At 45.9% G+C, this 17,614-nt stretch overlaps 1 protein-coding gene across 2 annotated transcripts in view; it reads left to right on the plus strand.

The window, feature by feature from the left end:
- Window positions 1-17,614, plus strand: part of LOC131032643 (uncharacterized) — a 249,297-nt gene that overhangs the window by 82,811 nt on the left and 148,872 nt on the right. For both annotated transcript variants that reach the window (XM_057963667.2, XM_057963665.2), the window contains exon 5: window positions 16,574-16,746. In XM_057963667.2, the coding sequence (XP_057819650.1) occupies window positions 16,574-16,746 (173 nt within the window). The remainder of the gene's footprint in view (window positions 1-16,573; window positions 16,747-17,614) is intronic.

Genomic DNA, 17,614 nt, shown 5'->3' on the forward strand with positions numbered 1-17,614 from the left:
GCATCAACAAAATGGTTAAAAGGTAGGTGCTCCTGCACCATACTCCCCCAATGAAAAAGAAGTCAAGTGACTCCTTTAGGTAACAAAGATAGTGGACAAGTATTCCCCTATGTTTTCTTACCACGAAGGGAGTGCGGCAATTTGGAACAAATGTGCGTCGGGAAAGTCATCATTGACTCCCTCCAGTGGCTCTCCTGACTTAATCTAGGACAATTGATCCGCGATCACATGGCTCTTTTTTGGCCATACAATTATTGTGAATGTGAACTCTTGAAGGAGTAGTAGCCACCTGCTTATCCTGCCTTGAATAATGGGTTTGTTTACCAAGTGCATCAACGCCTGGCGATCCACATAAAAAGTGAAAGGTGTTGCCAACAAGTAGTGCCTAAATTTTTGTACGGCATAGAGCATTCTGAGGGCTTCCCTCTCAGTGGTACTATAATTCTTCTCGACTTTCGGCAGCAAGCGACTGGCAAAATATATGAGGTGGTCCAAGCCATGTCTTCCTTCCTGTGCTAGTGTAGCCCCAACGGCATAGTTTGAGGCATCCAAATGTACGTGGAATTCTCAGTCCCAATTGGGATAGGCCAAAATGGTTGCGGCCACTAGTCTCCTCGAGTTCATCAAATGCTTCCCCCTGTGTCGGTCCCCACACGTACGGTTTGCCCTTCTATGTCAGCTTGTCCAATGGGAATGAAAGTTGAGAAAAGTTCTTAATGAACTTCTGATAATATCCTATATGTCCCTGGAAGGACTTTACTCTTGTCACATCAATAGGTGACTCCATCTCCACAATTACCCGTACCTTATCGGGGTCAGTTTTTAATCCAACCTTACAAACAATGTGGCCCAACAACTTCCCTTGCGGCTCCATAAATCTACATTTCTTCGGATTCAAGGCATGCCTGGCCCTCCGACATCTCTCCATGCATTCTCGCAGTGCCACCAAGTGAGTGTCTTGGCTACTAAAAATAGACAAGTCATCCAAGAAGACCTTGAAGTTTCCAACAAACATTTTGTCGAAGATGTGAAGAACTATCCTCTGAAATGTTGTCGGAGCATTGCACAGACCGAACGACATTCGGTTGTACGCATAGACTCCATCCTTCAACACAAAGGTGGTCTTTAACTTGTCCTCCTCAACTATCGAAATTTGATTGTATCCCCAGAAGCCGTGCAAAAATCTGTGCATTTCATGGCCAGCCACCTCTAGGATGTTGTTTGTGAAAGGTATAGGGAACACATCCTTGATGGTGATTGTTTTGAGGCACCAAAAATCCACGCAGATGCGGATCTGGTTAGCCTCCTTCAGCGAGATCACGATCGGCGAGACCCACTCACTTGTCTCCACTCGAAATATGATGTCGGCCTCCAGCACTGTTCATTCAATTTCTTCGTTCACCTTGGCCGCATAGTTTTTATTCATGCGGCACGACGTCTTCCGTACTGGCTGGGTTCCAAGGACCAATGGTATCCGATGGACACACAGTTCGGGCATAATTCCTTTTAGATATTTGTAGGACCAAGCGATCACGTCCTTGTATTCCATAAAAATTTTGAAGGCTGCCACCTTCAGCACCGAATTCCAATCGTTCCCATCCAGATATTTCGAGGGGTCTCAGCATCTCCTAGGTTCATCTCCTTCCGGGTGGGGTCTTCGTACTACATTAGTGTGTCCTTTGTAAACTCGTACGTTGGGACATCATTCACTCTGGCATCTCCCTCCTTGTATTCTGGCAGGAACTCGTCTTTCTCACTTGGCTCCTCTTCAATTTTGCAACATGTGGCACATAGGATGGAAGACTTCATAGTCCTCCATCTGCCAGTGGAATAGCCAATTCAACGAGCCTACCTCATCCTCAAAGTAGTCTTCTAGTTCCAGAATACCTTCGTCATTCAGGTCTTTTTTGTTCTCATCCACTCCGGAATCCCTATCGGAGTCGGAATCTGAAGAAGAGGCCATTTCTCACTCACCATCTATATCTGGAGGTTGATGATGAATTTTCGAGCCCCCTTCTCCATGGACAACGTGTTCTGCTTCTAGTTGTGATTTACTTTGGCTTTAATTAGCCAGCCTCTTCCAAGGATTGTGTCATAGCCCCTTTTCTTCAAAGGAATCACCACAAAGTCAAGAACGAAGCGCTGAGTGTCGATCGTCACCTGTTGAGCCATGAGTGTCTCGATGGGTTTGATATCGTGTTGGTCGACACCCACCAGGTTGAAGGTCGGTGGCCATAGTGTTCGCTTGCCCAATTTCCGCCAAGTCTCCTTGAGAAGTACATTCACCCCAGACCCTTCGTCTATGATGGTGTCGGTGAGGATCATACACAATATCCCCATTTCCACCACTGTTGGGTGTCTCCCGCTGTTCACCGCCAACAACATGGGGTCAACTGAGGGGCTGACCGACACCTCTGTGTGAAGTGTTGTTGTACGGATTGGCACTTCTATGGCATTAGTGATGGCTTCTCTTAATCTCAACATGGTGTTGAGGAGGTCTTGGAGTTTAATGGGTACCTCGGTCTGGAACACTTGTTAAAGGATGTTCAGTTCTAATTCAGTAGATGTACTTGTCGAAGTTTCCCAAGGCTCCTTCCTCATTTGCCGCTCAATATCAGCCTTGGCTGCCTGTACACGTTTCTTCTCTATATGGGGGTTAGGATAAGTAGCCTTCTTCGTTTGTGCTTTAGTGATGGCGAGCATCTCCCTTTCATTGGACTTTTCAATTGTTAACAAATTATTCCATACTTCGGGCAACTCCCGTCGTCGTGATCTCCTGGCCCGCACCATCGACACATATGCTGAGGGGTGTCTCCCTTGGGACAATCACGGGCATAGTGTCCCCATTCATTACAGGCTTGACTCTGGATCATCAGGCGGCCTTTTGCATCATACTGCACTCGGCAGGTGCTATTGTTGTTATTTTTTCCTCATCTATTGCTTTTGTACCCGCCAGAAGTGTTGGCGGCAATATTGTATGAGAATAAAACTAGTTAATTAAGTTGTATTTGTCCTTGTTAGTTCGGTAACCGAGGGATGGTAGTTATGGAGGTGACAGTTGCCCCTCGCACCCCCTCGGTACCTGTATATACCTTGGAAGGTAACTTGTAACGACACACATGATTATGAATGGAATAGCATTTCTTATGTTTTATCTGATATCCATGGCATTATTATTCTGCGTTAAGTGTTCTATCTGTATGTTCTAAACTATTCACCCAGAGGGTAAACATCTGGCGCCGTTGCCAAAATTTATCTGGAGCACGGGATTACTGCATGACACACGGATAATGGGACAACCATTGGCCGAAGGGACGAGCAGTAACCCGAACGAAGAACCTGAAGAACTATTCGACGAAGAACTAGCACTCATGAAGGATTTCTCCTGCATCCTCCAGGTGGCGATTGAAACACATGTACGAAGGGAAGCCACCATCGAGGATGTTCCAGAGGACGCTGTGTGGAGTGCGCTTGGTGTAAGCCCGACGGTAAATCGGTTGATGAGCAATTTGCTCAGCCTTCTGGCACAAGCATTTTTGGCTCTCCAAAGCCGCAGGGAAGAGACCTATCGGGAGAACCGACGCCAACAAATCGTACGGGAGTTTCATGAGTACCAAGAGGAGCGCAATGAAACCGACCGAGGGATGAATAATCTGTGAATGTGTACGGGCAAAGAAGAATAAAACAAGAACACCCCCACTGTTGTGACATACATTGTATACCAGGGATGAATTAATAAAAGTGTTCTTTTCAATATGATGTCTTGTTCTATGGCATAAAGAGAATTTAGAATTAATTCCCAATCTGCAAAATAAGGACAAAAATAAGAAGGAATACATTGGGGATTGTGAAGCCACCCAACGAGCATTAATTCTCGAACAAGTAGAATGAAGAAGAAGATTTAAGAGGATTGCCGAGGAAGGAAGCGGCGGAAATGGCAGCAATGGCTCTGGCGAGGGCCAGGTTTCCACACTAATAGAAACCACTAGGAAACGGTTGGGGGACCTTTCCCTAACATTGGAGGAGATCAGTGATGGGAGTACGGTAGAGCCGTACATGCCATACAGAGGTGTTGAGACCAAGAGGGAAGACGAGACAGAGACCGAGGATAGAGAGGCTGAGGATACCGATGCGACCGAAGGTGTCGAGAGGACACAAGGTCATGGTAGTAGAAGCAATCTGTTCAGGGCAGGCTCATCAAACACTGGTAGTCAGAGCAACTTGGTGGGACCCAATGGACCAAAACTCGACAGAGTACCTTCGGGAGGACAAGTGCCTGGAGGAGTTCCTGATGGTTAAATTCGAGTTCCGGAGGGCAGACCGGGCCGCCGCCAAGAAACGTAATGGCGAATCGGCAAAAATTACCGAAGTTCACTAGAGATGGGAAAGAAGACCTTGTACCACACTGTCGTACATGTGAGACAATCTAGTCGGCCAATCGCATGGTCGATAGGGCCAAATGGGTGGTGCAATTTCCCGCCACCCTACGAGGAGTAGCCATCGATTGGTACTTGGATGCTGACAAAACCCAACTGACAACTTGGGATGCATTGCACAAAGCCTTCGAAAAGGAGTTTCGACGACTCAGAGATGATAATGAAATTGTAGCAGAAATCCTGAGCACCAAGCAAGGGAAAAGTGAGACCATCCGCGCATATAGCTGACGCCTCAAGGAATTGTTGGGGAGAATGGATAATCAGCTTGGAGATGGGTTAAAGAAAAGATGGTTTGTGGAGGGCCTAAAATCATCACTCAAAAGAAAAATGAAAATTGTACCCCCCCCATCCTACGACGATGCTTATAACCGGGCAATGGACCTGGAGAGTGAAGGGAAGACATCTAGGAAAAAGAAAGACAGATCCTCCAAAGAGGAGGACTCCTTCGACGGAAACGACGAGGGGTCAAGTAAAAAGGTGCAAGCCCTTCAGAAAGATATGCATCGCATGATGAAGGAATTCAAGAGCATGAAGGGAAGCACCAGCAAAAATGAGGAAGTATGGTGCGCGGAATGTAAGGAGGAAGGTCACACAAAAGGCTCTTGTCCAAAAAAGGCCTTCTGCGATATTTGCCAAGTGTTGGGACATTCTAGCAAAGAATTTCCCTACAACATGAAGACACGTGGGAACCAAGTGCTCTTCACCCAGAAGCAGTCGTCAGCGACAACAGGCACATCGCAGCCCCAAGCCAACACCATGGCATCATCTGGCGGTTACAGACGTAACCGAAGGGGAGGAAGAGGCAACAATAATAATAGCAATAATTGGAGTCGAATGCAGTATGATGCCAAGGGACGACCGATGATTCAGTGTCGGGCATGCCACCAGTGGGGACACTTTGCGCGGGACTGCCAGAAAGAAGAGGCATCACAACACTTGTGCAGATGGTGTGGCCCTGGAGACCACGATGAGATAAATTGCCCCAAGCCAGGGGTTAACCTCCTCAATATTGAGAAGACTGGTGAGAAAGAAGTACTGGCAATCACCCACGCTCAGACCAAGAAGGCCACTTATTCGGACCCCCGTACAGAGAAGGAGAGATTACGGGAGGCAAAAGCCAATATTGAGCGTGAGATGACGGCCGAACGATGGAACAACGAGGTGGTGAGTACATCATCTCGTACGGAAGTCGAAAATAACATAATTGGGCAAGTACTGCAGATGGAAGTGCCTATAAGGGTAAAGGACCTTCTAGAGACAATGCCATAGTTGAGAACCGCAATTTTTAGTTCCATACAAAGCACTGTGCAGGCACCTTCACGTGCGACACAGGCGGAAGTTCCGGTCAGCCCCTCGGCTGACCCAATGTTGTTGGCCTTAAATGGTGGTCGACATCCTGCTGTAGTAGAGATGGGAATTCTCGGGAATATCCTCAAAGACACCATCCTGGACGGAGGTTCGGGGGTGAATGTGCTGCCGGAGGATACGTGGAAAAAGCTCGGGAAGCTAACACTATGGCTACCCACGTTCAACTTGGTAGGTGCAGACCAACACGACATCAAGCCACTTGGCACCCTGATGGCCCAATCGGTGTCCATCGGCACACAACCCTTCCTACTAGATTTTGTGGTAATCCCACTCAATAAGAAGGGTTATGACGCCATCTTAGGCAGAGGGTGGCTGGTTACAGCAAAGGTGAACCATGACTGGAAGAAGAACACCCTTTCCATGGAGAAAAGGGGGCAGATGTACACCATTGATCTGAGGACCAAGGTTGTCCGCGAGGAACTTGCGTCATCTGACTCGGATTCAGAGGAGTCAAAGAGATGGGAGTGGGACTCCTATGAAGGTAAAGATGAGAGGGAACCAAACGAGGAAGGAGTGCTTGAATTTGGTGGATGTTCAGAAGATGACACTTTTTTATTGAATGGACTCTTCCACTGGCAAATGGAAGACTATGAAGTGTTTCACCTTGCTTGTCACATGCTACAGATTGAGGACGAGCCAGTCGAGAAGGAGGAGTTTCTGCTAGACTACACAAAGTACAAGGAGGGAGACGCCAAAATAAATGATGTTATGGTGTACGAATTTTCAAAGGATAGGCCAATGCGGTACGAAGACCCCACCATGAAGGAGATAAACTTGGGAGACACTGCCAACCCCCGAAATATCTGTGTAGGCGACAATTGGAGCCCGGTGCTGAAGGCTGCAACATTCAAAATCTTCTTGGAATACAAGCACGTATTTGCGTGGTCCTACAAGGATCTAAAAGGGGTCCCGCTAGAAATGTGTGTCCATCGGATACCATTGGTCCCGGGAGCCCAACCAATACGGAAGAGGTTGTACCGAATGAATAAAAACTATGATGCCAAAGTGAACGAAGAGATCGAATGGATGCTGGAGGCCGGCATCATATTTCGGGTGGAGACAAGTGAGTGGGTCTCGCTGATTGTGATATCACTCAAGAAGGAGGCCAACCAGATCTGTATCTGCGTGAAATATTGGTGCCTCAATGCAATCACCATCAAGGACCCGTTTCCCATACCCTTCACAGACAGTATCTTGGAGGAGGTGGCTGGCCATGAAATGTACTCATTTCTCAACGGCTTCTTAGGATACAACCAGATTTTGATAGCTGAGGAGGACAAGTTGAAGACCACCTTTGTGGTGGAAGATGGAGTCTATGCGTACAACCGGATGCCATTCGAGTTGTGCAATGCTCTCGCAACCTTCCAGAGGATAGTCCTTCACATCTTTGACAAGATGTCGGTGGGAAATTTTAAATCCTTTTTGGATGACTGGTCGATTTTCAGTAGCGAAGACACTCACTCACTTGGTGGCACTGAGAGAGTGCATGGAGCGATGCTGAAGGGCCAGGCTCACCTTAAATCCACGGAAATGCTGATTTATGGTACCACGAGGAAAGTTGCTGGGCCATATCGTTTGTAAAGCTGGACTGAAAACTGACTCAGATAAGGTACGGGTAATTGTGGAAATGGAGTCGCCCATTGATGTGATGGGAGTCAAGTCCTTTTTGGGGCACATTGGATATTACCGGAAGTTCATCAAGAACTTTGCCCAACTTTCATTTCCACTCTACAAACTAACTAGAAAGGGCTAACCATACATATGGGAATCGACACAAGGGGAAGCATTTGAGGAACTCAAGACGAGGCTGGTGGCAGCACCCATTCTGGCCTATCCAAACTAAGACCGAGAATTCCATGTACACATGGACGCCTCAAACTATGCCATTGGGGCTACGCTGGCTCAAGAAGGGGTACAATCACCCCATCTATTTTGCGAGTAGGTTGATGTCGAAAGCCGAGAAGAACTACAGTACCACCGAGAGGGAGGCCTTCGGAATGGACTATGCCGTATAGAAATTTCGAGACTACTTGTTGGCGACACCCTTCACCTTCTATGTGGACCATCAGGCCTTGATGTACTTGGTAAACAAACCCATCATCCAAGGCAGGATAAGCAAGTGGCTACTGCTACTTCAGGAGTTCACGTTCACAATAATTGTACGGCCAGGCAAGAGCCATGTCATTGCCGACCAATTGTCCTGGATCAGGTCCGGAGAACCGCCAAAGGGGGTAAATGACGACTTTCCAGATGCCCACCTATTCAAGATCGCAGTACTACCACCATGGTATACTACCATCGGGGCATGCCACGGGGAGAACGAAGAAAACTTGTGTTGAGAAGCTGCACGTTCCAGCTGATCAATGGTTTATTGTATAAAACGGGGCCCAACGAGGTGTTACGTTGGTATGTGATGGAGGAAGAGGTGCCAAGCGTCATGAGGGAGGCACATGAGGGGCCCGCGGGAGGCCATATGGGATCGGACACTACGGCAAGAAAAGTGTTGCTAGCAGGCCACTGGTGGCCCACATTGTATAATGATGCGAGAGAATGGGTAGTAGGTTGTGATACTTGTCAGAGAGTAGGGAGGCCGCTGAAAAGGGATTTCATGCCCCTCAACCCTTCACATGCTCAAGAACTATTTGAGCGCTGGGGGCTGGATTTTATTGGGCCACTCAAGGCGAGCCGCGCTAGGTGTCGCTACATTGTGGTAGCCACGAAATATTTAACCAAGTGGGTTGAAGCGCAAGCCCTACTTGATAACTCGGTTGTAAGTACAACAAGATTCATCTATGAGCAAATTATTACACGGTATGGGATCCTTATGCACTTGACGAGTGACAGGGGTGGACATTTTGTGAACCACGTTATTAAATTCCTCACTACGGAATTTAAGATTTTCCATTCACAGTCTAGCCCCTATTACCCACGAGCCAATGGGCAGGCCGAGGCTACCAACAAGATTCTCGTGGGCGTAATCTACAAGTCATGCGGTGTCGAGGGAGAAGACTGGGAAGAAAAATTACCTTCGGTCTTGTGGGCCTACCGCACAACCTACAAGGTGACCACCGGCCAGACTCAGTTCCAACTCATGTACGAGCAAGACGCTATCGTGCCAGCGGAATTCATGGTGCCAAGCCTTCGCATTGTAGTGGAGAATAGACTCGGGGATATGGAGAGCCTGAGGGAGAGATTGTATGCCTTGAGCAAGCTGGACGAAAAAAGAATGATGGCACAATGGGCCACAGAGGCAGCCCAGCAAAGACGAAAGGTTTGGCACGACAAGCACCTTAGGCGAATGAAGTTTACTCTGGGGCAATTAGTGTTGAAATTCAATGGGAGGAACGAAATCAAACTCAGAAAATTTAAAGTACGATGGCTAGGCCCCTTCAAGGTACGCGAGGTCAATGCCAACGAGACGATTAAGTTGTGGACGCACGACGGGAAGGAGATGCCAGACGCCGTCAATGGGTCGAAATTAAAATAGTATCACAAACAGACACGGGCGACCGATCCTGAATCCTCCCGAAGAAAAAATCATTAAAAAATTAAAAAAATAAAAAAATAAAAGAAAAAAAAAAAAAAAGAAAGAAAAGAAAAAAGAAAAAAGAGTTCGTCGTACGGTGGAGAGGCCGTACGGGGGGCACTCACCATACGATGGGGCCACGCGTCCACCGTGCGGTGGAGCCCGCGTGCCCACCATGCGGTGAGGCAGGTGCCCCGCATGCCCATATATACCCCGCGACATTCAATATTGTTATAGACCCCGCACAACCGTACGACTGTGCAGACGGAGGAGGAAAGGAAAGAAATCGCCAAAGAAGGAGAGCCGAAGATCACCATCGCACAGCGTACCACGGACACTATAAGCATACACAGTACGGCGAGAGCTGAAAGGAAACACTGGTAGTTGGAAGGAGAAAGTGGCAGGTGCAAGAAAGTTAAAGGTATAAAAGAAGATTAAGGAAATTAATCGGGGATCAATGGACACAAATAAGAATAAGGCGGATTGGAGAAAACGGTTGCAGCCGTTAGAAGACAAGTTACAGGGAGGGCGAAGAACTTCAGAATCAAGTGCAGACACAGGCAAGCGAGTTTTGCCATCTGGTGTGCGTATTGCAGGTAGCCTCGGGATGAGCAGCACTTAGAAAAGCAAAAAGCATCCTCCAAAAACCCAGTCGACAAAGGACAAGGAAAAGGTAACAACGGACAATATTGTGTTTGAGGGTCTTAATGGAATAGATTGCAGGAATTGGTGGGCGAAGACACCTCACGACGACCCATTAAAGAAAAATCTTCACTAGGCACAGGTACATTGGGCTGTCCAAATGCCAGTTTTTGCATAAAAGATTTTGAGGTAGTTTTGTGTGCCATGATTGGCACCTATGATAGACACCACCACCAGTCTGTATTTGACTATCACCATCAGCGGATAATTGTTTCTTTCACGACAAGCGAGTTCAGTAGGGTGTTTGGCATACTTGGGTTGAAAAGAAAAAAAATCGATACTTCGTAGAAAATCACTCCAGAAAACCGTGCCACCTTGCTACAGTTGATGTTGCGGGATAACCTCACACAGGTAGAAAATGATAGCCTCAAAAGTGCTGGTAAGAGTAGGGGGTTCAAGAAAACATTTTTCGCGAAGGGAGTATGGTGATGCTTGTTGTCCGTAGTAAAGAGTCGCCTTACAGGTGCCAGCCGTGCGTCTGATATAGCTATCGCACAAATTGTGTTGATGAATGGGCTGCACAATGGAGTGATGTATGATTGGACATCACTGCTGGCAGATAGGATGGATGAATTCATGACCCTCCAGTACAAGAAATTATACATGCCACATCACGCCATTGGGTTATTTCTCGATGCAGTCCGCACGCAGATCACCCCAGGCTTACAGCCATTGGAGCCACACGGTCGTGTTGCATCGGACCAGCCGCGTATATTTTACTGGTCGCATTTGGATGTCTTGGTACATGGCGCTGAGGCACGTTTGGGCACTAAAAGGAAGAAGCCCGCCATGTCAGAAACAGAGTCCGACACAGAAGAGTTTGATGCAGAGGAGGAGGATGCTGATAGCGGTAGGGAGGAATCTGCCGACACCTCCCAAATGAGCGGAGGGAGTTTCCGGTTCGCAGGTAGAGGGGGTGACCAGTTGCCCGAAGAGGAGGTAATGGAATCGGTAGGCACAAAAGCGTCCGCACCAGCCAGTATTGCTCCACCATCGCACCCAACTCGGGTCTAGTTTACACCAGCACGCTTACCGAAGACTTGTCAGTTGGCGGTGCGATGGTCATTCGAGATAGTCAGCGTAGTCACCACCGTGCCAGTACCTAGCTTTGGGCAGCCTTGGGTGATGATCGCTATGACACCACCGATGGTCGAGACCACAACAGGGATTGACTCTGGGGTGGCCTCAGTTCAGCGGGATGTGTCGGGTGTGCCAGGTTCTATGTAGGAAGTAATGATGGAAGCAGGCGCTCTCAAGGATGACCACAGTGCCTGGTTGAGCCGTTACTAGCTCAACCCATGGCACCTGTAGGGGAGGCCGCTCTATCTCCAGGCAGGGAGATGCATTCTCTGGATATCATTGATCTCGAGGAAGGGAGTTCTCCCAGTAGTAGGGCGCTTCAGAGGGTTGCTTCACCCCTGACGGATGTAGTAACCAGTCCTTACAGAGAGGAGGGGGTGCCTATGGGAGTGCAACAGGGTGCGGGAGAGTTTGAGTGATTCATTGCCGAGATGACTTTAGGAGCACAACGACTTGTGATCTCTGCGAGACTCCAGGAGGATGTCGCCATGGTTGAGCGGATGGAGAGGTTGTTGACTTTTGCTCGCACCGGATGTAGAGAAGAGTTTGTGAGGTGTTTTGAGTCCGTCGGGTGGCCTGAGACGGAGAACTTGGGCATGTTGGAGCCTTGGCGCCTCACTGAGGGGGTTGGCAAGACCCGGATGCAGTCCTTATTGAGAGAGGTGGAGCAGGCCTTTCGAGAAGGCTATCTTGAGCTCTGGAGGACACGGCATATGGCATCCACAGCTGAGGCCTTGCGCGTAGCAGCAGTGATGGCTCAGGAGGAGCTGATTGCCAGGTTTCAGGAGGTTGAGGCTACAGTTGCATAGACTCGAACAACAATGGACATTCTGGTAGCAGATAAGTTTGCCTTGGTTATGCAGTTGAAAGAGGAAAGGGCATCCAGAGCTCGGTTAGAGACTCAATTGGTCAGTGCACTGGAGAGTGTCGACAAGAAGGATAAGGAGGTGTTGGAGGCAGCCTATATAGTTAAGACTGCAATGGAGAGGCATATGGTGGCAGAACAAAATCTAAAGAGGAGGACTGAGTAGGTGTACGAGCTGCGTGGGCTATTGGCTTCCACCACTACACCACCACCGGCGCCTTCTTCATCAGGGACGCCCTCGGCACCCTCTTAGTTTTTGATTTTGGGTTTTGTAGTAGCAATGTATTCCCCATTTTGTTGTAAGTCGTTTGGAGACGACCTTTCTTTTTTGGGGGGATGATGTTGGCAGCAATATTGTACAAGAATAAAACTAGTTAATTAAGTTGTATTTGTCCTTGTTAGTTCGGTAACCGAGGGATGGTAGTTACGGGTGCGACAGTTGCCCCTTGCACCCCCTCGGTACCTTTATATACCTTGGAAGGTAACTTGTAAAGACACACATGATTATGAATGGAATAGCATTTCTAATGTTTTATTTGATATCCATGGCATTATTATTCTGTGTTAAGTGTTCTATCTATATGTTCTAAACTGTTCACCCAGAGGGTAAATAGGAAGATGTTGTGGTATTGGTCGATTGCTGTGGGCTAGTAGCTATCGTGGCTGTGGAAGGTTGCTCCTGAGTCAGAAGCACTTGGGCGATTCTTGTTTTCATATTGTACAGGCACTCCTTGGTGGAGTGTCCCTGTACTTGACAAATGTCACAAAAAGTCTTCTTCGGGCACGTACCTTCAGTGTGGCCTTCCTCGCAATCTGCGCACCACAAATCCCCTTTGTTCTTACTGCTACTCCCCTTGATTGCTTTGAATTCTCTCATCATTCTATGCATGTCCTTCTGTAGAGCGTGAACTTTCTTGCTTGAGTCCTCGTCATTGCTGCTCTCGGAGGAACCATCATCACCCGATGATTTATCCTTCTTCTTCTTCGAGGTCTTGCCATCGCTCTCGAGGTCCATGGCTCGGTTGTATGCATCCTCGTACAAGGCAAGAGGGATAATCTTCATCTTCTTCCTAAGAGAGGATCTCAGTCCTTCCATGAACCACCCCTTTTTCAATCCATCGGCGGGTTGATTATCCATCTTTCTGAGCAATTCTTTGAATCGCTGGTTGTATGCTCGTATGGTCTCATTCTTCCCCTGCTTTGTGCACAAGATTTCGGCTGATTTCATTGTCGTCCCGAAGGAGTCGAAATTCCATCTCGAAGGCTTTCTGTAACTCGTCGCAAGTACCTACCTTCGTCTTGTCTGTATCGGAGTACCAGTCAATGGCTACCCCGCATAGGGTGGTAGGGAACTGCACCACCCATTCAGTTTTGTTAGTCACTCCATTGGCTGACCAGATCGTCTCACATGTATGACAATGCCATACAAGATCTTCCTTCCCGTCTATAGTGAATTTAGGCAACTTTTGCCCATTCGCGATTATGCTCCTTGGCTGCGGCCCACTCTGCCCTCCAGAACTCGACCCTCCAGAAACTGCCCCTCCAGAAATTGGTCTTCTAGAAATTGACCCTCCAGGAATTTGTACGTTGGGTCCTCCAAGAGCCTGAACCGAATAGATTGCTTCTACTACCGTGCCCTTGTGTCCTCTCGACACCTTCGGCCACACCGATATCTGCCACTTCTCTGTTCTTGGTCTCGGTCTCCTTTTCTCTCCTGATATCGTCACCTCCAAATGGTGTGTATGACTCTACCATACTCCCGTCGCCAATGTCCTCCAACGTGAGGGAAAGGTCCCCCAACCGCTTTCTAGTGGTTTGTATCAATACAAAAACTTGGCCTTCCCTAGTGGAGCCATCATTGCCCTTCCCTCCACTTCCTTCCTCGGCATTTTTCTTCAGGCGTCCCCTTCGTTCGGCCTGTTGCTCCAATCTTAGTGCTCTCGCTGCTGCCTCATGCCCGTCTTCCTCTTGTCCCTTCGGTACACGATTTTTGTCTTTGTTCAGCGTCGCGGGCATCAATTCCTATGTTCCGTCGAGTGGAAGGTTCTTCGGCGGCCTTCGTCGCGTTCCTCCTCCTGTCAACTCCTCTCTTCGAATTGTTGTAAAATTTGTTGTCGATGGTTCTCACGGTAGGTTTCCTCCCAGCGAGTTTGTAGGGCAAGAAATGCTTGTCCCAACAGGCTAGGCAAGTTATTCATCAACCGGGTCATCGACGGACTTACGCCAAGGGCACTCCACACGACGCTCTCAGGGAAATCCTCCGTCGTGGCTTCCCTTCGTACGTAAGTTTCAATTGATGTTTGTAAGATGCAAGTGAAGTCCCTTGTTAGTGCCCTCTCTCCTTCGAACAACTCTTTCGGCTCTTCCTCGTGATTGCTACTTGTCTCCTCGCTCAATGGTCATGCCATGTAGTATGCCCCTGTCATTCCCAAGTTTAACTCAACAATGACGCCAGATGTTTTGCCCCCAAGGGGTGTGTGTGCATTCAGTGCATAACAGTACAAGGATATAGGAAATGTAACAGTACACAAGGATGCAAGTGAGAAGAACTCATATGTCTGTATTCATTGATTCCAAAATGCTAGTACATTCAAAACATAGTTCTCTTAAGCAATATCCACACACTGAAATAGAAACCCAAGTACATATATATAGGTGTCAGTATAGGTTGTCCAGTGCCAACTACCGGCAACCGTTAGGTAACCCCTGACCCTTAACACACTTAACATTCTAATTACGATATGACATAATTACCCGACAACAAATGGCTGATGATGTAATGATGCAGTGATTGTCCAACTAGTTTCTCCAAAATTTTACTATGTTACCGGGTCCTTCCCTTGCAACCCCCTAGCCCAGTTTGAACCAGGTTCTGGTCTTGGTTTGGTCCTCTGTGGGTTCGTGCCAAGGTCCTACCCAGACCTTGTGGGCTCATCCTGGATGAACCTATGCAAACCCAAGCTGAATTTCACCTGCAGATGTGTCTAGCCAGCGAATTTGGATGTTTTTAAATTTTTGTTGACTTTTTATTGTAAGGTATCCATCTAGAGCAGTGGTAAAATATTGTCAGAACCATGGCATTAAGGAATAATCACTGGGTTGCTATGCTAGAAACAAAATGGAAGGTCTAATATAAATCATAAACCCTTGCATATTCAATTCTTAATTTCTAATGTTATCAAATTTATAACTATGCATGAATCATGTTTCTCATTGTTAAGGACAGTGGATTGTATCTGCAAGAGTATCAAATGACTGCCTTCAGCACTCTATCAAGTTTGTAGGGCAGTGATCTGTAGATAATAGTGAGCAAGGGTTAGAACCATCTTAAAATCTTAGGCCAGTTCATTACTTTAAGAATACCATAAGCCTTATCCAAATTCTTGACACACTTTAAGGTCCTCTAAATGAGAGATCATAGTGTTCTATGAAGAATATCCAATGTATCACAGTGTTCTAAGAAGAGCCATGGATATGATAGTCATCAAGTTGTCATCTATGAAATGTCAGTCATAGTCTACTGAGACTACAGTCTATAAAGTCAATGACCTACAGGAAGATAGTCATCTAATATGGATGATGATGATGATGATTTTGATGACATTCGAGTATGACTAGTACTTGACTATTAATATGGTGGTGTATTTTGAACTTAATTGCTGCTGCAAATTTGCATATATTTATTATTTTTATATGTTTTTGTGTGGACAAACCTAACCCCCAAAAAACATTTTGCCCAAACTTGCGAACCAAACCCTTGAACCAAAACTGGCAACTAAGCCTTATCCAAATTCTTGACACACTTTAAGGTCCTCTAAATGAGAGATCATAGTGTTCTATGAAGAATATCCTATGTATCACAGTGTTCTAAGAAGAGCCATGGATATGATAGTCATCAAGTTGTCATCTATGAAATGTCAGTCATAGTCTACTGAGACTACAGTCTATAGAGTCAATGACCTACAGGAAGATAGTCATCTAATATGGATGATGATGATGATGTTTTTGATGACATTCGAGTATGACTAGTACTTGACTATTAATATGGTGGTGTATTTTGAACTTAATTACTGCTGCAAATTTGTATATATTTATTATTTTTATATGTTTTTGTGTGGACAAACCTAACCCCCAAAAAACATTTTGCCCAAACTTGCGAACCAAACCCTTGAACCAAAACTGGCAACTTAGAAATTTTATAAGAAGACAAAGGTCTTGTGGGGTGGGGGGAGGTGGTAGAAATGCAATCCTGCAAAGTAACCATTTGATTCTAATATGCACTGAAGAGGCAACTAGCAAGATCATGCCATTTTCCCATTCCTCATCTTCTGTGCGATGCTTTTTCCTCCATTTTGGTTTTCAGTTATACTTTTTGGGTATATAAGGGCAGTGGTTAGAAATTTTGTCTGTAAAGATGATTATTTATGTGATTGTGTGTGTTAAAAAATCTTGTACTAAAATTATTGTCTAAGAACTTCATATATTACTTATAGATCTAATCTTATTGTTTGTGCACCACAATGAATTCTATTTTCAGTTTTATTTCTTAGACTGTCAGCTTGCAGAGGATCTTACTTGGTTTCTTTTATAATTCAGATTTGGATAGGATATTATTTCCCATACGGCTGCCTGCAACTCATGAAAAGATGGAATACATGATTCCGATGGAAGTGGATGAAGCCAAAGTTTATCATGAGGCTTTGAAGCATTTTGAAGTTGCACTATCTTCATCCCCACCATTATTAGCAGCTTTGGTACCATATTTACAGGTATTGCAAACTTCCTCTTATTACTGTTCTCAGATACAACTGAATAATAAGTCTCAATATTCCTGGTTATGAGTATTCACATTCATCAGAGATGGCCAAGTCTAAATGAGTGCGAAACAAATCATTTCCATTGCCTTTCTTGGCAATTGATGTCTTCAACATCCCATCATGATATATAATCAGTGTTTCTCCAAGTTTCTAGGATGGGGGCATGTGGGGATTGGGTTTCAGGGACAGCAAGGTGACAGATATATAATTTTAATCAAACACAGCACTTACTATTCCTCATGTAAGTGTCAAAGAAAACACCTATATTATGAAATGACCATTATATCTTCTTAAATTAAGCCTTAAAAATATCTACAATGACGAAAGGCTATCCATTTGAATTCTAATAACAATCAAGCTATATCATACTAATGAAATGACAAGAAAAAATGATTCATAAACATTGTGTAACATGAAGACTCCACATATGTTAATTAATGACTAAGCAAGTTCACAAGCACAACATAAGCTAACATCGAATAAAATCACAAACAAGCCATGTTTTGCAACTATATCTATATCTATACACACACATAGGAGCATTACTCAGATTTGGGATTGACAATATAAATGGAATTCAATTATTCAAATATTTAACTGGGAAAAAACTCAAGAAAAAAGGCTTCTCTTCCATGAGGCGTAGCTAAAACAAATTTTATTTTTTACTTTTTGAAATCAAAGTTGAGTTCAAGAGGTAGAGCCCCTACCTCCTACCACCAAACTCAAATTAAGTTCTTTGAGGCCACAAGGACCTTCATGGTGTATGCCATTTTTCACAATTATACGATTATCGAATTTGTAAATTATAGGCAGGTATTTG

This window comes from Cryptomeria japonica, chromosome 11 (genome assembly GCF_030272615.1).
Source record: "Cryptomeria japonica chromosome 11, Sugi_1.0, whole genome shotgun sequence".
In the NCBI taxonomy this organism is placed as follows: domain Eukaryota; kingdom Viridiplantae; phylum Streptophyta; class Pinopsida; order Cupressales; family Cupressaceae; genus Cryptomeria; species Cryptomeria japonica.